Here is a 24,521-nt window from a genome sequence, read left to right as displayed (position 1 = left end):
TTTGACTATATATATAATTAGTAGTGTAATAATAATCGCCCCTATACATTTTTCTTTTAAATTGATAATGGTGATAGAACATTAATTTCGAAAGAAATGTTAAAACAAGAACAAGACTTACTATGGCAAAATAAAATACAAATTGAAATATGCTATAACAATACCTAAAATTTCAATGAAAATATAATAACGTGCAAAACATTTATTTTCATTGTTTACAAAGAGGAGATTTAAATAGAGCAAACACCTTACTTTTATTTTAATTTTGATGAAAAAAAACTATACACATGAGTTTCATTTTAAAAACAAATCATATTTAATCTATAACGTGACACTAAAGTTATGAAATTTACAATAAATCAACTTTATTAAAGATAATGTTTTTGTAAAAGTAATTAGAAAGAATTATTTTTAAAAAAGAAAGTTGAGACTTTGGAGTCTGTTTGGTGTCAGAGAAAGTTTAGTAAAGGGAACTCTGCTTTCCCGGAAAGATGCGGTAAATACGAATCGGTCAACAATGGTATTAACCCATACATAAATATAAATATAATCCCTCATTCACCATACCTCAACATACTTTAATGCTACAACTTTACCATGATCAAATCTCAATATTAATGTATTAATTTTTCTTTTACCATGTGAAGGTCAAAAACAAACATTTTTCGTCCATCCACTTAAAGAAAGAAAGTAACGCTAACACTAGTATTTGTACCTCCGTGAAAATAAAAGATTTCGATTTTAAATACTTCTAGTAGTTTGTACTAAATTCTCGAATGATCTACTTTTTATATTTTCAAATTTGTTACTACATATGGAGAAATAAATTGATTATTATAATCCTAAGTTATTGTAGTTAGGTTATAATAGTTTGTGTACCTAGTGTTTTGAGTTTATATTATTCATTGCTACCATGCTTACTATTTTCTTTTCAAATTAAAATAATTTAGATATCAAATACATATTATTATAACTTAAATTATTTTAATTCAACTACAATATACTATAATTATAATAATGATGTACAATAAATTTTCTGTTTTAGTTTTTTTTTCCAGTGGAAAATATAGTTTTTTTTAAAAGAAAAAAACCCAAAAGAAAAACTATTATAAAAAGTATGAGCATAATTTAATGAAATTTTTTATATGTATACATTGGTAAAATGTTGAGAGAATAAGTCTAAATAAAATTGGGCACTAAACTCAACTCAAGTCTCAAACATGGGCTTGCATGAACAATGACACAATATTTATGGGCTTAGATTTATTTGGGTTTGAATCAATAGCTATTATCTACATATACATATAAATAGTGGATCCACTTTTTACTATATGTTCAAAATCTTCAAAATGTAATTGATCTTTTTTTCTTCTTTCTATTACAAAAGAGTCATTGAATTAAACCTTAGGCTTGCATCTAATTTAACCAAATTTAAGGAAAGGTTTTTTATTCTAATTATATGTTCAACTACCAAGTGGTTGTTAGTCATATTTTTGCACTTATAATAATTTAGATGTTAGTTTATTGTCGTTTATCCTTCCTCTACCATTGTTAAACAAAGATATTTTTATCATTTTACTAAGATCTATAATGTTCGACACTCGTTAAAATTTTGGAAGGCTATCTAAAGACAGACCATTAGGTTGTATATAGAAAAATAATAATGTAGAATGTGATTTTGTATTATTGGAATTAGAATTTTCACGTGTTGACATGACGATGAACATTTATCACCATCCTTTTTGTAATTTTTATTATCTAGCTAGTTGTATGGTTCGAGCATTCATGTAACATCAATCAATTTTCGTGTGGGATGTTCCAATGTTAAACAAGAAACTAATTCTTCTTATCTTTTTTGTCTTCGTTCATAAAGTTTTGCTAATTATTTAGGGATCAAATGATTATCATTCATGTATGTTTGATTGATTAAATACACTTTGATATGTTTGAAGTCCTACTTATACACTTGATATACTATTGACATACACTTGTAAACTTGATTCATATACTTGATAATAATTCGCTTGACTGATATGCTTTAACAATGTACTGTTGATATACTTGATAATGATACATTGAGTTATATCATTCTTATACTTAATAATACTATAATGAACTGCATAAAATTTGAAAATAAATGAAAATCACATAGTAAGTATATCAACCAACTAATACATATAATATAAATATATCACAACACTGGTATACAAAACTAAGACAAAGTAAAATCAATTTAAAAGAATAGAACAAAATCATTTGAAATCAGATTCAACTCAAAATACACATAGAAAAAAGTAAAAAAAATCACAAATAAAGTTAAATTACTCTGATCAACAATCATTATATTTCACATTGCAACTAGTGTATTATTGATATTCTAAAATCAAGATTAAGACATAAAGAACAAATAATTCTTCTCGTATAAGAATAAATAAATAATTAGGGCCTTAAAAAGTGAGATAATAAATAAATAATGAGTAAGACATTAAGAAGAAAAAAAAGAAATAAGCTATTGAATGATAGTTTAGGAATAATAACAAATTTAAAATGGAGAGTTTTTTATAAATGAAAATTTTGTCATATTTATAAAATTCTAAAACAACCTGCTATGTTTGTTATATCATATTATCAAAATACTGCCCTATACAGTTTTTCTAGATATTTTATCATAATTATTTAGTTAAACGATGAATTCTTAAATAAAAAATATAATAATTACTAATTTCATAATTCTAAATTAAATAACTAACTTATGAAAGCAAACATATGATAATGGAAAATATTTTAAACATATCAAAACCATAGTTGGATACCCAAACATAAATTTAATTTAATTGTTTAAAATTCAAATGTGCTTAAATCTTTTTTTTTTTTGTTTCTAAAATCATTAACTCAATGTGAATGACTCTGAAATGGTACCCTAAATCTTGTTATAAATTAAATTGTTTACCCAAATAAAATTTTCTCGTAAAAAAAAGTTTATCAATTAAACAAAACTTTAGATGAAAAAACTTAAAAAGTACAGGAAAAAAAGGAACAATTAAACACTAAGAAGTTCATACTTCTCCATAAAAGAAAGTAAACTTAACACACAAATGCAAATAAAAAGTGCAAAAACATAAAATTCTCTCCACTAATCTTGTTTATTACATAATATACGATCATGTGGAGTTTGACACAATAAAACAACAAAGTCTTTCCTGGCCACAGCTTCTTGATCAAATCTTCTTCTCTTCAACTTCATAATTGTAACTGTAGCAATTAAAGCCAGTGTATATCCCATCATCACGTTCTTCAGTCTTCACAGCTCCATCGCAGTAAACATCTCGTTGCATGTACGAGAAGGGGATGTCACACTTACCCTTGGTAGCTATCAAACTCACTTTCACGTAAGTATTCGGTGGCATGATGGTTTCGTACGACGACTCTTTGGACGTCTTCTTGGTCAAAGTTTCTCCCCAAGAATAGGATCCCGAAATCTCTCCAGAAACAATAATGCCTGCAGATGTAATTAATGGAATCCCACCATTAAATTCTAATCCAAAACCAAGTTTCATCTCAAGTGTATTGTTCCAAGTAGTAGTTACTTCATTAGTATAAGGGAGGCTCAAGGTTTGAGTAAGGTATCCACTTGCGTCATTTGTAGCATCTTGAGTGGCGGCCACTTCAAAAAACAAAAAATTGAGCAATTCATTGTTATGGAAAAAACATTAGATTAAAGAAAATATATAACACATTTCTTTCAACCATACAACTAAAATCACAAAGATTGAAAATAACATACAAATTAGGTTCAACAATCCTATTTTGGTAAGATTGAAAATAACATACAAATTAGGTTCAAGATTTTGGTTCTTGATCATTGTTCGAACAAATAATATAATAGATTTAAGAGATTCAAGTACATATAATACGATAGATTTATAAGCATACACTAAAATTTTAAAATTAGTCTAAAAAAACACCCCATTTAACTCAAACTCAAATCAACTCAATAATATTCATCCACCAAAACTTGGGTTTGTAATATATTTGGAAGTTTGTGCAATAATTAGTCTACAAAAAATAATTAGATAGGAACATCTTTGTTATAACTTATTGCACATCAATAATTTAATTCCATAACCTTCTAAAGTTTCTTTTCATACAAAAAATGTCCAAACTCTAATGGAAGTAACACGATGAGCGAGCGTCATTCGTTCAAGCAAGGGACAAAGACAACACGTTCGAGCGGCTTCCCGACCATATCATGCCACCGAATGCACTGCATCTGAGAGACCAAGCGCCAACGACCGATAATATTTTATGAATATTTTTAGCTAAAATATGTAAAAAAAACAAAAAAAAACAGTAAACGGTGGCAAAAAAATTCATTTTTTTAGGACTTGATTCTTTTACATTGCTTAGCTCCCATAAAAAACTTTCATAAAAATCTGAGCATTGGAAGATAGGTTTGACATCCCTCCACCTCGCTCCTTGCACGGCCTAGGGGCTTGGTGATTGGAACGTTGACCGTAGCCACATATGGGTGTCGTCACGCCTAATGTTTTATGTTCTTCTATTGTTAATACACATAGAAGAAGAAAGAAGATACAAAATTTTGAACCATAGAGAAACTTTAAGGTGGAAGAAGCTGTTATTTCAAGAGAGATTTATAATGTTCAATAAAGACTTTCAGATGGGAGAATATATGGAGAGAGTAAAGGCTGTGGATTTTCAAGGAGCCATGAATGGGAGCGATGAAGTGAATACAGTGAAGTTTAAGTTTTCTTATGAGGAGGAAGAAAGTCAGTGTTGGAGCTCAACAGTTGGAATGAAATTGGCTTATTCAATGACAATAGAAGCTGGAATTCCATTCATTATGAAGACAAATATTGTAATATCAGGGGATATTTCAGATTCTTACACATGGGGACAAACCAATAAGAAATCAACTCCTAAAACATCTTCATATTCACTTGAAGTATAGCCAAGAACTTCAGTCAAAGTGAATGCCATGGTAACCAAAGGATATTGTGATGTTCCATTCTCATACACTCAACGTGATGTTCTTGTCAATGGACAAACAGTACTTACAGATCATGATGATGGTTTATTCACAGGATTTAGTTGCTACAACTTCCACTATCAATCTGAAAATGTTAAATCCTTATCCACTTTACCATCTAATTAATTACCACCTCCCTTCCTATTATCTTTTATCTTTTTAAACAAACAAATCTTCCACCACTCTCTCCCATTCAAATCTCTCTATTTCTACTTGTATTTTTTTTTTCTTTTCGTTTTCTAAGTATAGGACATCCATAACCTTTAAATGGGATGAGTATAGTAGGAATGCCTTATTAGTATATACCACTGATACTATAAAGTTTATATATTTTTGTTTGATGTGAGAATTATTATTATGTTACTTTATTTTAATATTTAAGTGTATTTCAAGATGTATCTATCTTTATACATTCAACTTTTGTAACATATTTAAAACTAATTAAAATATTTCAAAGTTATGTATTTAGCAAGTGAAAATTGAATAAGTAAACTCACATATTCCCGAACCAACACTTGTGTTTGTCAATGCAACTTCAAAATTACACACATACCAAGGGAATGTGATAAAATTACTGAATTCATAAGAACACCTTACCGATATATATAGCAAAATATTATGATTGTGTCTATCATATATAAAATAGTATAGATTATAGTTTGTGATGTTTTTGTAATATATGTAAATATTTTAAAAAGTTTTTGAATTTTAAAATTGTATTTATTTAGATAAATAAAATTTAAAGAAGGTCCAACAATAGGAGAAGACCAAAACCATTATAGCTTGATTCGATTGGTAATGAGCCTTGATTAGATTGATTTTGATGTCGTTTACTTATATTGATTGCAAACTTAATTTAATTATTACGAGGGTTCATACTTACATCATTGTTCTTTTAGCATTACGCTAACATTTTAGTTTCAATGAGAAGTTGTTGAAAAATACTAATGGGTCTCCAAGAGTAACAAAGGCAATCAGATTGATCGTCCTGGAACCAATGAAATGGAGCCCAATCTTGTCTTAGTCATCTCAAATATGATCCCCGACCTTTCAATTCCAAAGCTTCGAATAATGTCAGGTTAACAAAACTCCCAGCCATGGAAATTGCATCTGTTCCTTCTTTGCTTTGCTTCTACAATCTCACCCATGGCCAAATCCCTCTCCCTTCCATCTCTCCCCTTCATTTTCCCTTCTTCCATTACAAGCCATCTCTCACACCTCCCCAAAATCTCTTGCTCTTCCATTTCTTTTCAATCTCAATCAGCCAAACGCCAGCTTCTCACTCTCATTTCTGACCAACAAAGAGGTCTCAAGACCCAGAAAAATCCTCAGAAACTTGCTTCAATTGTGAAATCAATCGACCACTTGGCTTCTCTTGGCCGTAATTCTGTCACTACCGACGATTCACTTTCTGCGACATGGCGTCTTCTGTGGACTACTGAGAAAGAGCAGCTGTTCATCATTGAGAAGGCTCACTTGTTTGGTACTCGAGCTGGGGACGTTTTGCAGGTCATTGATGTTGAGAAAAAGAGTCTCAATAATGTTATCACTTTTCCTCCAGATGGGGTTTTCTTTGTTCGGTCAAACATTGAAGTTGCTTCCTCTCAGAGAGTGAACTTTAGGTATCTTGTCTCTGCCCCTGTCTCTTGTTTGGTTGAATTGCTGTTTGAGTTTAATGGGTGTCTCTTGAAATCAGAAAATTAGTAATTTTGTATATAATAATGATTCTAGAGGCTACTTAGTATGCAATCTCAGATATGTGGGAGAACTTAGCTCTAGTTTCAGAGGTCTCATAGAGGATTGATTAATTTTGAGTGTGGTGGATGGAATGAAATGGGTTTGTCATGGGGTTTAATTTTAAGCTCATGTTCAGATGGAGCTTTTGGACCAGTTTCTAATTCCAAACTCATTCATTTTCCGTAGTTTTCAACTCAACTCTCCTTTCCACCATTTTCATGCTTTCCTTAACCATATCTTATAAAACATAGAGACCTATTATTTGTCACTCTGCTTATTTTTGTTATCTATTAAATTCATGTGCAACTATTTATTCCAAAAAACTCTTTAATTTATGGTTGAACTGCTCGATTAAGTTTACGTGCAACTATTGCAAAGCATCTAGATATTGAAATTCTACGTACTTTATGTTTATTATTGTTTTGTAGATAATGATGTTGAGTTTGAATCTCACTGTTTAGATTTACAAGTGCTGTTCTGCGAGGGAAAAACTGGGAGATTCCATTGCCACCATTTGGACAGGGTTGGTGAGTAATTATCTTTATGATTATGATCTCGTGGGTTGTATTATTTGTGTGCCTCAAATGCATGGTTTCATTTTACTATTTGCAGCTTTCAGTTTAAGACCAAAACATGCTTTAAACCAAATATTAAAATTTCGAGAACAACGTTATATTTCAAATTGACATTCAAAAGCTCCCTAAATCCATAGTGGCTACCTGGAGAGGCAATAAGACAATTAACTAATTAATTCTCAAATACTAGTTAATATAAATTAACAACCAAGCTACTATTAACTAAATTATACATATAATTTTGTAATTCTTCTCATCGACATATCTATAGTATAGTATGATATTGCCATACTTTGGACATAATATCTCTCATAACTTCGCTTTTGATTTCATTCAAGAAGAAGCCTCATATTTTGGGGATGGTTGTCCTAAATTCTAATTTATGTACTCGTAATGTTTCCCTTATCTAGCTAACATTAGACTTAAATCACAGTGTCAACAGGAATAGGATGAAAGAAGAAGAGGGAGCTAGGTGGGAATTTAACCCAATCATGGATATTGAGAATAATGTTGATTGATATAGGATTTAAGATGTATTGTTGAGCATAAGTCTACACGATCATCTGAAACAAGTTTGGTTCTTTGAGAGAAATCTCGATTTTAAAGTTATATTAGTTATGAGTAAGAAAGGCAATTGTTTAATAGTTATGGGCACGTGTAAGGATTTGATAGAATCCCAAACACAGGAGAAGTGGAGAAAATACCAATGGCCTATCAACAAACTTTCTAGATGCCTCTCTCTCTCTGAATCTCACAATAAACAATCCCACCCAAAATGATCCTCTCCCTCCAAAACCTTAACTCTATTTTTTACCAAGTCACTCCTAGCAAATTACCAGTTTCCACTATGCCCTTGCTAATTATATAACCAAGTCATGACATGGTGTAATTTATATAAATCCGAGTTTAAAATTAGATGATTCAAAGAAAGAACTCCTTTTAAGCATATGATCTACAGCAGCAATGGCTCTGTATCTAAGAAACGCATTCGCTGGAATAAATCCACACAAAAATTTTATAGACTGATACGTGCTTCACAACAATGTAACATATTAAGCGTATGAGAAGAAATACGCACCAGACCCCTAAGTAATGACTGATAACTTCAAAGGTACTAACTTTCCCATAAGTTAAAAATAAGTTCTTGATTGAGATCCACCTACTATACCCTTCCATGAGATCCAAAGGAGTGTGTTTATCACTAGACCAATTCTCAATAAGAAAATGGAAATCACCATAGAGCTTCAGTTTTCTTTGGTATATCTAAAACTGTTGGGGAGTTACCATCTTCAAGTTTGAGTAAAGCATTATCTGCCATGTAAGGGTTAAGATAAACTGAGATCTTATAATGATCTTCCAAAGCATCTTTAATTTCTTTACAGTTATAAATTATGATCGAACATCACTACATTCTGGCCACATCCCTGCAAAATCAGAATCCGTATAGACGAACAATTTAAGTAATTTTGAAGCAAAAGGGGACCATACAGAGAAGATTTTTTTTTTACTCCATTTATCTATGTTCACATCTCCAGCAACTTGTGGTTTGGACATTGATTCCTATATCTAAACTCGAACAAGGACTATTTCTAGATCATAAAGATCCAACTTGGGCTGCAGTTTTGGAGACATTTTTGTAATTATCTTGTAGGTAGTATCTTACATAGTTAGAAAATCTTTCTTTAAAGGGGTTTCACACAATCTTTTTTTTTTTTTTTTTATGCTTTAATATTTTTTCTCAACTAAAGCAACCTTTTCTATTAAACTTGAAAGGCCTTGTCATGTTCTGCGTTTCTCGTGTTCTTTTTTTGAACTATTTTGTTAGTAATTCAATCATGAACATAAATTGTGGCATTTTCTTTTATTTTCTGTAGGTTTGACACAGTATACCTCGATGACGAGATTCGGGTTGTAAAAGATATCCGAGGTGATTATTTGATTGTTGAACGTGCTCCTTACAGTTGGACAGAATGAAGGCTGAATCACAAGTTTTCAATGGTGCTGTACAAACATGATGTAGTTGATTATAGTTGTGTTACTCATCTAATTTTTCTCCCAAGTAGATTTATCCTTATGGTATCTGTATTCATATCATGCAAGACATGCAACAACTTCTCTCACTCTGTATATATTTAATCTTACAAGTCTTTCCACTTATAATTTATTTATATTTTTTATTTTCTGTTATCTACTTTTTGGAGTGTGTTATCAAAATTCAAACTAGAGTGTTTGAAAACTATACCTATGTAATTTTTGTTTGTTTTGAGGTTGATAGTGCACTTTTTTATATGAAAATAAGTAAGCTATTTGGCTACATGTGAAAGTGTGTTATGGTTATTAACCAACTATTTAAAATTCAAGAAAGATTTCTTAAACATGTAAACAAAAATTTTATCTGTTATTCTAGGTGCATAAAATTTTGATTATTAACTATCAAAGGATTATGTACTTGAAATTATAATAGTGACAGAGGAAAATGGCTAAAATTATAAATATAAAATCATTTCTTGTGTACTAATCAAGTATGTTTTTAAGCTTTCAATTTTGTGCAAGTCTCTATCACATTCTTGTTCACTAACTCGAACAACATATCTCTCTTGTTGTCACATGCCTTTCCTCCTCTTTAGTTCTCTTTCTCTCATGCCTTCATCTTACTACCACGCACTCTCAGTCATCAAATATTTAGCAACATGTCACATGTCAATTACCTTTATTTTTTAAGCATTTAACGACATGTGTATGTTGTAAAATTCAAATTTAACGTCTTAGTTGATAGTATATGTCTAAACCAATGAACTATACTTAACTATCACGTCTCTTAACTATCACGTCTAGTTGACATTCAACAAACACTCTTTTCAAACTGATATTTCCTTTTAAGTTGCAAGCTAGACACAGTTAATAAGTGAGTTGGTTATGTAAAATAAATCCTAAACCCTAAATGACAGTCACATGGACCGACTAATGTGTGTACCTTGAAGTTGATTATGTAAAATAAAAAAAGAATATGGGAATGAGTGAGTTGGTGGTTAAGTTTGTAAGTTCCAACAAAACAATTTAACCAAAGCTGTCGGAAATTACTTTGGTGGGTCGTAACTCGCAGGTTGTTGGGGGAATTCTCCACCTACCCCTAACACAACACAATCAAACATTACAATAATAACTATATAACTATATATATATATTGATTTTTTTGTATACTTAAGCAAAAAAAAAAAAAAAAAAAAAAGAAAAGAAAAGAAAAGGTGTGTGTGGGAGTGGGAACCCACCTCTTTTTGCCCAAATCTTTGTGAAGCCCCACTATTAGGTATGATTTACATGTGATATGTACTCTACCTCACGGTCCCATTATTTCACACACACACACACACACTTGTTCAATCAAATTAATCCACTACTTTCTATGTTTTGGTGTGCCATAATCTTGAGAAACAGAGAAAAAAACATACCTAAAGTTTATTACATACTTCAAGTCTTCAACGATGAAATTCTATTGTGAAAAAGAAAGAAGTTAGTTTGGGTAAAAGAAGAGAGTTTGCAGATACTTGCTGCACAAACTCTTGACTCTAGTATATAATTAAGTCCACCAACGTATAAATGGGAGTTTGAATATGAGAATGAAATTAATTAAATTATTTTTGAGTTATTTATTATACGAGGGTTTGTCCTAGGTGATCAAAATAGGTTAAGATAAAAGAATTAAACGCCACTCATTGTGGATCATATCTAACCTAGAATTTGCATGGCAAAGAGGGTTTGTCCTCTACTCCTCTTTCTTGTCATGGCTTGATTTCTTTTTATTTGGTTTTGAAATTCCTTATGCTTTGACCTTTTCATTGCCTTTTCTTTTATTCTTTATGAGTTTATTATTTTGTTCCAAAATTACCCATAAATATATATATTACAAAAAAAAAAAAGTAAAAAAAAGTATATGGTTAGATTTTGAGATATTTTGTTTCAAGTCCTAAACTTCACACACACACACACACAAAAAGAAAAAAGAATTATTTAGTCTTTGTCATCATCATCTAGCATGGTTTTGAAACATAGGGTTATTGACAACTTTAATATGTGGTTTTAAATACTTGTTTGGTTTTAGATATTTGTTATCAAGACTTTTTTTTTTCTGAGAAGTTTTATCAAGTAAATAAGACAATCAATTATGATCTTTGGGTTTTCTTAAATAGTTTAAAATTAACAAGGACCATTATTCTTTTTTCTCCCCTTTTAGAATAAGATACAAGTTTCAATTAATTTTAAATACTTAAACATATAATATTTGAAAAATAGGATTAAAATTAAATAAACACACAACTTCATGGTCCAAAATAGCTAAGTAAGATGAAAATTCTATTTTTCAATATAACCTAGAATAATCAAAGATTATATAAGTTAATATCCAGGCACATGAGTTAAAAACTTTTGTGTTGATACAACTTTAAAAGGTTTGGGAAACTCTTCATAAATTCTTTAAACTACAAACCAGAAATAGACAATATCTTTTTTAAGTACAATGGAATATAATAATTATATAGTAGAAAATGAAAAAAAAAAAAACTCCATCAAAGACATTTTGACAGTAGTAGTAGTGGTGGTAGGGCATAAATTGCAAGAAAAGGCCTGAGCTTTTGGGTGGGGGACTCATAAATTTTTAGGTAACACATAGATAGACATAGAAAGAAAGAAAGAAAGAAAGAAAGAAGCAATAATAAAATTTGAAAAAAATAAAATAAAATTTTGAGGTTGAAAATTGGGTGGGGCTAATGGGACAAGTTTTATAATTAAGATATTGAGAGTGATGGGTCCATTTGTAAAAATGTGTGTGAAATCATTTGCTGCCAAACTACTCCATCCCTCCATCCCTATGTTGGGTATGTACCCCTCTAATTAACTTCCCTAATAATTCCACTCTAACGTTCCTCTAATATGCTCCATTTTTTTACTCTCTCTCTAATGATCATGCCCTAATTTCAATTATATAAAGTTCTTGATCCGAACCTAATTTAACTAGTTTAGAACTACATTGATTATATACTTGTGATAAATTGAAATTTTCATCTCAGTGTAATACTAGGAAAAAAGAATCATCAACTAATTTGACTACATTTCTTGCTTGTAAATGATGTGAAACCCTAGTTTAGCTAAAAGTTTTTGGTTGTAAGGGATTGCTTTCAAGTACTATTTGTTTTCTTTTTTTAAATAACTAAATTCATCATTTTGTAAGTGATATTTTTCTCTCCTCTTTCATGTTTTTCTAAATAGCAGAATAGGGTTGATGACATTAAAAAATATTTAGTGCGATTTTCAAATGGAATACATAACTCAATAATAGTTGATACACACATTTCTTTTTGTGTGGGCGATAGTTTGATTTCTCATCTCCTATATATATATTTATTATGTTAAAATGAATTTCGATCCCTTAATTTTCATATAATGATTTAGCCCCTAAATTTTGATTTGTGAATGATTTTAGTCTATGAACTTTTCACATATTAACAATCACTTTCTCTACTTTTAAATTGTAACAATAACTTGGCCTATATACGTATTCAAATTTATAACAATTTAGTTCTTATATATATTTATTGAGAAAGAATCTCATCAAATTTAACTGTCGATTACATAACAAATTTAATCTTTACAAGCTACAAATTTACTTAACCTTAGATTTCATTATTATTTTTCATGATAGAAACTATAGATGGTTAAATCGTGAAAAGTTTAGAAACAAATAATAAATTTTGACCTAGTTTAAATTTATGGATATAGAAAGAAGGAAAAAGAGAGTTGAGATTAGATTAGATAGAGTTTTAATATGGTAGAAATTTGAAAATGTACTAACAATATCTCATGCCTTGCAAGGGAGGAAAGTGAATTAATTAGTTTTCAACTAACACCAACCCTATGATGTTTGTTGAAGTTACTCCAATCATCAAGTTAGGTACAAGATTATAAATATATATGATAAAGAAAATTCAAAAGGAAAGAAGGTTTTAGTGTGAGACAATATGTAACAATACAATTAATGTTCTACCACAAATGGGCATGCAAAGTATTATATTAAAAGAGATGTTTGGTTGGAAAAAAGTTAGAAATATATAATCCTTTGTAAAACCCAAATAAAAGAGATGACATTAGTAAAAAATATGAGTTATAGGGAGAAGAAGGATGTCATGGCTATTATAAGCAAGGGTCAACATTACTATTATTTGTTGAGCAATCAACCAACTGCCCAACATATAATTGGATCATTACCCTAAACCATTTGGAAAAGGTCCAACTTTCAATGTAGTGTTCAACTTAATTTCTACTTGATTTCTTGATATATATATATATATTGATCAGTTAAAAGAATTTCAAAATAGATATTGAAAGGGTAGAAGCTTTGTTTTGTTTCGGTTTTTTTTTAAAAAAAAAAGTAAGAAAAATGAGAGAATAGAGAGAGGGAGAGTAGGTTTTGGATTTGTTAAGAGAGAAGAGTGGGAAACAAGAGAGTGAAAGGAATGTCATGTCGGCTAAAATGAATATATAATTGAAAGCAAAGAAAGAAAGAAAGAAAGAAAGAAAGAAAGAAGGAAAGAAAAAGGGCATGTGCAATACACGTGGATGGACGACATGTGGAGGGACACGTGTACGGTGTTAATGGAAGGAAGGAAGGACAGTACAGTTTAGAGATTCTCAGATTTGATAAACTGATCGATTGTGTGGTTGTGAAACTGTCCTTAGGGAAACCCCACTTTTTCTTTTTCTTTTTTCTTTCTTTTAAATAATAATTAATGTTATTTATGAAGATCGAAAATGAGAAAAGATGAGAAAATGGGGAAAAGGGGAAAAGGGGAAAAAGGGGAGGAGTTGGTAATGCCCTATATTTGTCATTCTTTTGGGAAACAATTGCCCTTCTGGCCTTTCCTTCACCAACTCATCCTTCTCATCATTTTTTGTTTTTCATTTTCTAATTTCTCATTTGGTCCCCTCGTTTTTGTACACACATTCATCATCTATTCTCTCATCCAAACTTAATTATTTTTACAACACAATCACTTCAAACACACCTTATCAAGCTTTCTTTATTTTAGGTGATATGTTCTTCTTAAAACACACATATAGAAGAAGGGGTCAACAAAGAAGGGGGGGAGTTATAATTAAGATCTCTTTCATATTCATGATTATCATCCAAGGAAGAAATTACAAAACAGAAATTAACCCTTTCTCTAGTTTTTAAAATTTATTCTGTAAAATATTATCAATTTCACCCCTAGTTTTTTTCTTGTTTATCAACTTATTATCAAACACATTTTAAAAAATTCAAAATTCAAGGGTAAAGGACATAGGACATAGGACATGTTGATGCAAGTGGAGACAATAGTAAACAATCAAAATTAAATTAATATATAGATATTGAAAATTCAATTCGGTGCAATATCACTCGTAATGAGACTCATAATGAGACTGTCTATTCCATGAAAATGTTACATACAGCTTCTTATTTAGTTTTGACTTATGATCTCCTTTTCAATGTTTTGAGCTCTCTCACTTTCGCAATCCAATCTTCATATGAGATTTCTTAGTAAGTGTGAGATTTCCTTTATCTTCACAAACAAACTCTTCTCAAGCTTTTAATTGGAGTTGTCCTCGATACAATATCCAAAAATCCATCTCAAATTTTGTTAATGTGATTTGCTACACTCACAAGAATCCAACCAAGCCCTACTTGTTGGCCAAAACCAATCGTGTCATAGGAAGAATTAAAATGTTTTCCTTTTTAAACCACCATACATGAAGGATAAGGCTAGAGAAACCCTAACCTCAAAGATCTCAAGTCTCACTGCACACTTCAAAAAATGGTGCTTACCCTAAAATTGAACAAAACCATAATATAAATATGGATAGCTTTATGTCTTCAAAGTAAGAATAGATCATTATGCACCTAAAAATACAATAAGGTACGAAATCTACAAAATTCCTATGTGATAAATAATTTCTTTTTTTTAAAAAAAAAAAATCGTTAGTCTCTCAGTGTAATAATAATTTCACAGATAAAAGTTCTTAACGTGTTGCAAGTCATGATGTTCAAGATTTTCCTTAAATAATAAAATCAACCAATCACATTCCAGTGTCATGTTGGTTGTACTTGTTGCACGGGCCTCTCGTGGGCTTGTCTCCTTGTCCGCTTCCTTCTATTCTAGTTTTGCTTTTTGAATGAGGCCAACTCTTCAAATAGAAATATTTCTAAATAGATGTGGAACACGCTTCAAAATATATATATTACAACTCTTCTAAAAGAACGTTTCTATACTAGAGTGGTTTGATTTGCTTAATTATTGTTGATGTGATTATATATGATAATTGGTTGGTTTTTGTTCTTTCTTTGATTTCTTTCTCCAACTCCAAGTATAGTTTCTCAAATGGAAGTTTTTTTATCTTATCTCAAGCAGCTCTTTCATGCAAGTTCCATCCTTACCCCACGTTGTCTCTATAATAAGTAGTTGATGTTCTAATTTGAAAAGTAACTCAATTTAACCTAAAAGTAAAAAATTTATTATTTCCTTTCCCAATCCAAAGATAATATGTTATATTTTTTTAAAAATAATTACACTCAAGACTGATAAAATAGAGTTTTTAGTCCTTAAACTAGGAAATAAAATATAAAAAACAAAAAGGAAGGAAAAAAAAAACAACAAATATAAATGTTATCATACATGACCTTAAAAACTACTTGCCTCACAAGTCCAAAAACAAAAATTGCATGTGTGCAAAATAATCAAATTTAGATTTATTATACTTTTTAATTTGTACGTGCTCATTCAAGAATAGCTATAAGCCTTTCATAAAGTTTTTGAAACAAAATCTAAATGAAAGAGTAAATTGATACATACATTTAAAAAGCATATCATTTATTGTTTTAGAGTAGAATTTAATATTTTACTTTAAACAATATTAATTATGCCATTTATTAAGTGACATGGAACGTTGACAAGTGACTAAAAGAATTTAAAAAATAAAAGTAAGGAAATTTCATATTGGTTTTGGTAGCTATCATTTTATATTTATATGAAATGAAGATCCTTTTGTGATATTCAAAATAAGACATCATGGGGTGGAAGAATGGTGATGGATTATTACACACTTCCACACAAAAATTCCTAAAAGATTTTAGAATGTCTTTGATAATATTTGTGTGATGCATTTTTCTTTCCAAGAGAGAGTATCTTCTTATTTGATTCTCCCTTCACAATCATCTTGACTTTTTAATTATTCATTAAGTGATCCTAACTTTTATTTAATGCTATATCTTAGATATTTTGACTTCTATAAAAGAATTAATATAAAAATATATATATTGATGGTATTGAAGATTTGATATCACTTTAAATAACCTTTTTTTTCTTTTTTTTTTTTTTGTAGAACTTGGATGATTCAATTGAACTTCCTTAAACAATAAAATATTAAAATATCTATTTCGAATTAATGTGAGGGGATGGCTAATGATATAGAGAAAATAATAAAAGTGATAGAAATAGTTTGTTATAAAATTAACGATTTAATTAGTCTCCAATTAACTCTCACCAATACAAAAAGTTGAAATCAAATCAAATTTAAAATGTAATACTTTGTTGAGTTTATCTTCATATATAATTGAAATGAAATATGTAATATGTATGATTAATTACTAGAATTTTCGTTTATTTGTATTTCTCTACTTTCAAGTTTTTTTTTAATATATATTTTAATTGAATTTTATTTTTAGAAAAGGATGGGTATTAATACTTTAGAAATACTATATTTTTGTCTATATAAAATGAAATGAATACTATATGCGCTACACAATTACATACAATTTTTCTCCGACTCATAAGAGTGCGAGTAAAGAGGTAGAGACGAAACTATAATTTCAAATTTCAAATGAAACATAACATCAAGAATAAAACAAAATACTATATTGTTAGTAAATTGATGTAAATTAACTTAGTTCCGAAATTAGTAATTAAAGAAATTCAAATTATATAAACTTCTTAATCACTCATTCATATATTAAGTTAATTACTTTTAAATAATTGGTTAATCCAAAAACTTAAACTAGAGATTGAAAACAAATTTAATATTATATGATAGAAGACTCTCCTCACGAATTATAGAGAATAACTAAAATATGCATGAATACGTGGATATTATCCGACCATGGTTACGTGTATTTAGTGTAATATGGATATAAACAAACATTCATAACTTAATGGGAAAGTAAAAAGAAGTTAAATATTAATGTAAATAAGTTATAGAAATATGGGTTGGTATGGATATTTTATCAATAAATTTGTAAATTTGTTGACAACATATATAAATATAGAGGAAAAAAAGGAGAGAGAGAGAGAATAAATAGGGAATGGTATATGTGGATTAGGTTTTATAGAATGAATGGGGAGTGTAAAAGGTGAGAGATAATGAACCCATTTAAGTCCCCAAAAAGATAAAATGTTTTATTAATTAAATTATGGTATCACACAAATTCCCTTTCCACCAACATAAGATTTTCTGGTGGGCCCCATCCCCTCCATCCTCCTAAAGTTATTTTCTAAATATTTTAATAGTCCCACCATCATCCCCCCCCCTCTTTTAACATTTTTTTCCTTACAAATTCGTTCTTTAATATAACCAACATATCCACACAATACCTTCTAATAAAATACAACTATATTAACCGCCAAACTCTTCTCATATTTTCTTTATAAAAAAAAAAAAAAGAGTTTTATTATCCATGTATGATGTACCTTATATTATAGTTTCATTGTGACCTACTGATTGATCCCCCTACTGTAGAAGTGATATTGATTTGGGTTGGAAAGATTTATTGATTTGAGAGTTGGGATATATATGCATTTAAGGAATGTGGTTTGAATTGTTGTACTAGAAAAAAAGGTAATTAATTTGGATTGGGTTTTAGGGAGGTGTGGTTTGGAATTTGGATTATGATGGGAGGGCCAGAGACTGAGAGGGGGAGTTTGGAAAATGGAAGGAGTAGGAAATGAAGTAGAGGTGAGAGGTAGGGGAGTGGAACCCATAGGAAATGTTAATAATAGCGAATAAGACTTTGTTGGAAGACAAAACCACTTTAGTACTGTACTTTCCCAATTCCTTTTTCTTTTCTTTTCTTTTCTTTTCTTTCTTAAATATATACATATTACTAAGTCATCACTTATCCATTACAAGTCATTTAATGACAATTATATCCCTCCCAAAAGGTGACAACACGAGCTAAAACTGTAAAAAAAAACTAAACACAGCATCTATGGAGATATATATATGTATATATGTGTATTTATATATGAAACATATTATTACTAATAAAAACACAACTATCTAGACTTATGACCTAGAACTAGTTCGTATGTATGGATACAAAATCTATTTCAAAGATGTGTAAAAGAAACCGAAAAGTTACTGAAAATAATAGTCAAAATCCAACCTCAGCATTTAGATGATTGTTAGTGATCACTTGTAGCTATTTTAAATGCTTGTATTTTAAAATTAAGTTAAATGCTTTTGGTTGTGCTTGTGTGTGTGTGAAAAAGTGTTGGTGAAAGGACGTGCGTGCACACTAAAATTGATTAATAAAGTGAGGGAAATGTGTGTAAAGAAATTGATTAGCAAATAAGTACACTTTGTAAAGCAAAAACATGTGTGTTAACACTTTAAAAGATAAATGAAAAGGCAAAAAAATGACATGGAGCAATTGTCTAAGTACTTTGATAAAAATGTTCTCCAAAACAAGGATTTCCATCCTTTTTTTTTTTTTTTTTCCAATAAAGGTACTTCATTGAAGAGTGTATATGGTAAACATGTTAAAAGTGAAAATGGTAACACTAACTATTCTATAAACTTCTTGAAAGTATATATCTATAGTTGACTCTTATAAAATAATGTTGAAGATGTATATATGAGTATTTAAAGAAGAAAGATCAAGAAACATCTTAGTCATTTGTTTATGATAAAAAAAAATCGTAAAAGATTCCTTTAGGTAATAAGGATCCAAACCTCTAGAATAATTTAGATCTAAGAAAAGTTTAAAAATCATCTTGTTTACGATATTATAGTCTACACTTTAAGCATTGAAAACTTTCCTAACTTTATTTTGTTTGAAGCACTTCGAAAGAGATATACAATACCAATAGGAGAGAGTTGTTTTTACTTATATATCATTTAACTACTTTCCTAACCGATGTGTAACTTTGTTTCTCCTTTAAATATTTGTAAGCCATAAAAGAAAATGAACAAGAAAGTTTAAGTAAAACGACAGAGTTCGTAAAATAAGAAAACTAAGTAACTGATTAAAAGTGTGAAAAGAACTTATTTCAAAAGTGTCCATATTTACACTTAATAAAGGTTCGATGATTTCTTTTCTTTCATCTCATTTTCTTCGACAAAATATAGAAATTACGTGAAAGAGAGATAAGCAACTATGAAACAGTTTAGGGCAGTAGAGAAATAGTATCACACACACAGTTGAACAAGTTGGCTTTTATCTAGAAATGGAGAGAAGAGCTCAAATTGTTATCAAGTTTATGTCTAAGATGTGTAGTGAAATGCTTTCAAATTGTTATCTTTACATTATTTACATATAGGCCATAGAATTCTGAGAAGTACACTGTGTAAGTTCTTTTATTTCGAAGCACTTCTCTTTTGGATCTCTATTTTATTCAATAAAATTATTTTTCCCTGTGTTTCCTGACGATAACTAATATTTTGTTAGTGTTAGTGAACTATGTGTAGTTGTTACATTTTTTCTTTTTCTGTTTTCTTTATTTGTTCAATTCTATAACAATAATATAATTTTAACCATTAAATAAACATTTTTTTTATTAAAAGCATAATTTGAAACTATTTTGGAGTAATTTGGAAATGACAAAAGTCTTCTTTAGTTCCCATGAAAATAATTATAAGGATATTTTTTTCATTTAATTAATTACTTACGAAGGAAGTAATTTATAACTACTTTAGGGGGAAAGTCAAAAAAATCTCTTTAAAAACGAGAGAACTCTTCTGACCGAAGTAGCTTGAATTGGAAGCATTTAAAATTGATTTTCCTAATAGTGTATGCAACTAACTAAATATGAAATTGGATTTGCCAATAAAGTAGTGTATACTTTAATCAATGGATTTTTCTTCTCTCTCAAATAATTTTCAAATCTATATTTCACTATCGTGGCAAAAATTAAAATATATCAATTTTGATATAGAAATGTGAAGATCTCAATTTTACTAAAATTATTAATAAAAATATCGATATTAATTAACATATAGTTGAAAAACAAAATTAGAAAAATTATTTTGAAAAAACCAATTCTTAAACAAGTCGTTATAAATCTTAATATTAGTCTTTATACCCACCAATATTTCTGCAAGATCTCAAAATTAATATCTCAATGTCAAACTGATTTTTCTATAAGTTCCAAATATTGAATTTTAATGCATTGTTTTTCATCATAATGTTCTGTAGAATGACCTCGTTTCTTTACTATTGAATTTTGCTGCATGTCCTTTATTTAATTATGGGATCGGAGTTACATGTTCAAAATTAAAATGTATAAGTGGTGGTAAGTAAAATATATATGATTGTAAATTCCTGTGTGTTTACTTTATATCATATAAGGAAGTTTATTATTTAGGGATAATTTGTTGATAACAATATTTACTTTATATCATATGATATGATATATTGTCAACTAGATCTAAGAAAAACCACTGTATATGTAGGGACCTTTTTAAGTGTTGTCTTGATGCATGTGTCTCTGACTCTCTCTAAGTTGAATTGAAAGCTTAGCCTTCTCTTTAATTAACCAGTCAAAATCCATCTCATTTGTAGTGGTTCCCCTAAGGAAAAACTCTCTCTCTCTCTCTCTCTATCTCCATCTATCTATCTATCTATATATATATGTGTATATATGTCGTACGTAGCTACCCAAATTAAACCTTAGATTAGTTTTGTCCACACATGTGTCCAAACTCTCTTCAAGAACTTGCTGTTTATCCCACACAAAAATTCTCAATATCATTTCAAGTTGTGAAGAAATATTTCATTTTGGACCACACCAACCCAACTATACAAAATGCCATGGATATACATACAATGCATAGACACAAAATGAGATGGAATGTATACAAACACACTATGGGAATAATGCAACAAAAAAAAAAACCAAAAAACTGAACCAGTCCATTAGTTTCGTTTGGACATATTCACTGATCATTAAAAGAAAAAAAAGGACCAATTGATTCAAAAACCGAAATCAAAGGCAAGGTAGAAGCAATAAAATCAAAATGGAAAAGATTAAATTGGTATTATACGTTTATTGAACATCAGTTTGGTATCTGTAATTTACAAAATAATCCAAAAGGTTTGTTTTTTGTATAGTTAATGTGAGAGTTATAATGGAAGATAAAAGAGATAGTTGATAGAAGGAAAAGGAAAAGGTGTGAGAGAGTAATAAGAGGAGTGAAGTTAAGTTGAAGATGATATATATATATAAGGAAATGGATAGTGAGAAAGAAAAAGAAAAACGCAGACCGTATTGGAATTTGAGGGAGAGAAGGGGACGTGTTCGAAAAGAAAAGATATGAAGCGCGTGAGAAGAGGTTCCTTAAATAGACATACATTTTTACATCCCGAAGCAGCACATGAAAGAAATATAAGTAATAGAAAACAAAATTGAATAATAAACAAATTTAGGACAGCGATAGCCAAAACCAAAAACCAAAAACCAAAACCAAAACCAAAACCAATTCCAATAGAATAGACCGCATACACATAGGGTTGTAGATAGGGACATAATCGTCATAATTCTCTTCTCTTTTTTAAGGTTTTACCCCATTCTCTCTCTCTCTCTCTCTCTTTCTCTCCCTCAAAATACTAAAATATATATATTTATGTTAAAGTATCATTTTTTTTATATCTTTTACTTTGAAATTTATTTAATTTGAGTAATTAAGAGAGACTAAATTTAAGATTTATTCTAAAACAAAAACAAAAATGATATTTAAAATAATGATAAAGTTTCTCTCTTCTCATCTTCAACTGAAAACGACTGCAACCATGCCCGAGTAACCTGTGGTCTACCTTTCTCTCTCTCTCTCTTTCTTCACTATATATAATAAGATTAATTAATTAAAAAAAAAAGATATAAACACCGACTCCAAAAACTTTCAAAGCCCACCACTTTTAATTTTCTTTTTTCTTTATATTTAAGTCTCTCTCTCTCTCTCTCTCTCTCTCTCATTTCTCCTTTTTCTCCTGTTTGGTAGTTCATCTTCATCATCTCATTAAGTTTCTTTTTTTCTTTTCATTTTTAGTTTGGTAAAATTACAATAACAATAATGGTGGATCTTCAGATCGTTTGTTGCATGTGTGGCGATATCGGTTTCCCCGACAAGCTCTTCCACTGTAACAAGTGTCGCAACCGCTTCCAACATTCGTATATCTCTTCTGCTGCTCCTTTTCTTTTCTTTCTTTCTTTCTTTTTATCATCACATGCATGTTTTCCATCTTCAATTCAAATCCTTTTAGTTTAAATGGCGTGCCTTAAATTCTTGTTATCTCTTCTTTTTTTTTTTTTTAAATTGGAAATAGTAATTCTTAATAACTATCTTATATTGTCATCATTTTGTTGGATTTTGGGTTTCGTGCCAATTTTCCCACTCATAAAATAGCTAAATAACTAATTAAAATTAAATTGTTTCTGAAATAAAATTGTAAACATAGTACCGGAGCTAATTTGTTTTTTGTTTCTTGGAATCTAACAGCTACTGCAGCAATTACTATAGTGAATCGGCGGAGCCAATAGAGGTGTGTGATTGGTGTCAGTGTGAAGGACGGAGCACCTCCAGATCACATGGAAGCTCGTCCAGGAGACCGCCCTCCACTGGTACAAACGCCACCGGAATCATGACCCGCTCCGAGTATTCCGGCGACAAATTAATCAAGCATCATCATCATGATTCTCCCACCGAGAAGGGGAAGCACGGCGGCGCCGGTAGTACTTCGTCGCCCAGGCCGACGACGCGGAGGTACAAGCTTCTCAAGGACGTAATGTGCTGAAAAAAGGACGGTGTGAGCTAAAACGCAGCGTTTTGGGGTTCGTTTTATTTTCTCTCGATATATATAGTTCTCTTTTTCTTATTCTCAAATGTTAATTATTATTATTATTATTATTATTATTATTATATATATATATATATATGTAGATATATGATATAGGTTTGCTTTTGAGTGTGCGTGGAAATTACATCTGTAGACTCCATGAATTTTGCTTTGTGTTATATATATATATATTATATAGTTTGCACTTTAGATATTTAAATAATAAAAAAAATTGTAATTATAGTGTATTTCTTCTTTCTCTCTTTTCTCTCAATTTCTAGTAAAATATATTTCTTAGAGGGTTTACTAATAAAAGTTTTAGTTTATTAAATTTTGTGGTTGATGTGGGTTCAACTATTCTTGTATCTCAAGAGTTTTTGATATAATCTTATTTTCATTAATTTCCTTAGTTTAACATTATTCATGTGGTGAACTCATTTTTAAAGAGTTTGAATACTTAAAAGATGGTTTTAGTATTAAACTAATATATGTATGGTAACATTTGTAGTATCGGGAAAAACGTAAAGTCCACCATCAATTCAAAAACTCTAAAAATTGAAGAACGTAAATAAAATGACGTAAATTCAAATAGATTACGAGGGGTTTTGCGGATTTCTTATGCATGAATTAATTTTATTATAGCAAGGTTGATAACTATTATTAATTAAGAACAAATATATGTATATATTATAATAATAATTTATGTTATAATTTAGGGTAAAGATTTTCTCCCAGTAAATATTATTCATTTTATTCAATGTTTGACAAATATTGTTTGAAATATTAGACTTAGATTGTAGTATTCTTTATTTAAATAAAAGGGTTAGATTATAAGTTTGGTGTTTTTAACTCACCTTTAAAAAATAATAGGTATTTAGCTAATAGGTTTATAAACTTTTTAACTTTTATAGGTTATGGATGTTAATTACTCAAAACTTAATTGCTATACATAATTTTTAAATGATATAGTCTCTTAGACTCTTAGGGCATGTCCAAGATGACAAAATTAACTAGAGAGACTTTTATTATT

The 24,521-nt window shown here is 29.6% G+C and overlaps 2 protein-coding genes across 2 annotated transcripts; both read left to right on the top strand.

Annotated features, from left to right (window-relative positions):
* Nucleotides 1-5,997: 5,997 nt before the first annotated feature.
* LOC101205021 (probable plastid-lipid-associated protein 11, chloroplastic) lies at nucleotides 5,998-9,544 on the top strand. The gene is made up of 3 exons (XM_004140442.3): nucleotides 5,998-6,669; nucleotides 7,246-7,311; nucleotides 9,234-9,544. The coding sequence occupies exons 1-3, from the start codon at nucleotides 6,194-6,196 to the stop codon at nucleotides 9,331-9,333; spliced, it is 642 nt and encodes a 213-aa protein (XP_004140490.1). The 5' UTR covers nucleotides 5,998-6,193; the 3' UTR covers nucleotides 9,334-9,544.
* A 13,003-nt stretch (nucleotides 9,545-22,547) lies between these two features.
* LOC101205257 (hypothetical protein) lies at nucleotides 22,548-23,739 on the top strand. Its single transcript, XM_004140443.3, has 2 exons — nucleotides 22,548-22,826; nucleotides 23,155-23,739. Exons 1-2 carry the CDS (start codon nucleotides 22,729-22,731, stop codon nucleotides 23,447-23,449), a joined length of 393 nt encoding a protein of 130 aa, XP_004140491.1. The 5' UTR covers nucleotides 22,548-22,728; the 3' UTR covers nucleotides 23,450-23,739.
* The last annotated feature ends 782 nt before the right edge of the window (nucleotides 23,740-24,521 follow it).

This window comes from Cucumis sativus, chromosome 6, assembly GCF_000004075.3.
Source record: "Cucumis sativus cultivar 9930 chromosome 6, Cucumber_9930_V3, whole genome shotgun sequence".
In the NCBI taxonomy this organism is placed as follows: Eukaryota; Viridiplantae; Streptophyta; class Magnoliopsida; order Cucurbitales; family Cucurbitaceae; genus Cucumis; species Cucumis sativus.
Note: the sequence above shows the minus strand (reverse complement) of the source record. Positions and strands in the feature narration are given on the sequence as shown.

Coding starts and splice junctions, on each gene's coding strand:
- LOC101205021 (XM_004140442.3), top strand. CDS start 6,194: ATGGCCAAATCCCTCTCCCTTCCATCTCTCCCCTTCATTTTCCCTTCT. Junction 6,670..7,245: donor TCTCAGAGAGTGAACTTTAG/GTATCTTGTCTC, acceptor CTCACTGTTTAG/ATTTACAAGTGCTGTTCTGC. Junction 7,312..9,233: donor CCACCATTTGGACAGGGTTG/GTGAGTAATTAT, acceptor TATTTTCTGTAG/GTTTGACACAGTATACCTCG.
- LOC101205257 (XM_004140443.3), top strand. CDS start 22,729: ATGGTGGATCTTCAGATCGTTTGTTGCATGTGTGGCGATATCGGTTTC. Junction 22,827..23,154: donor CGCAACCGCTTCCAACATTC/GTATATCTCTTC, acceptor GGAATCTAACAG/CTACTGCAGCAATTACTATA.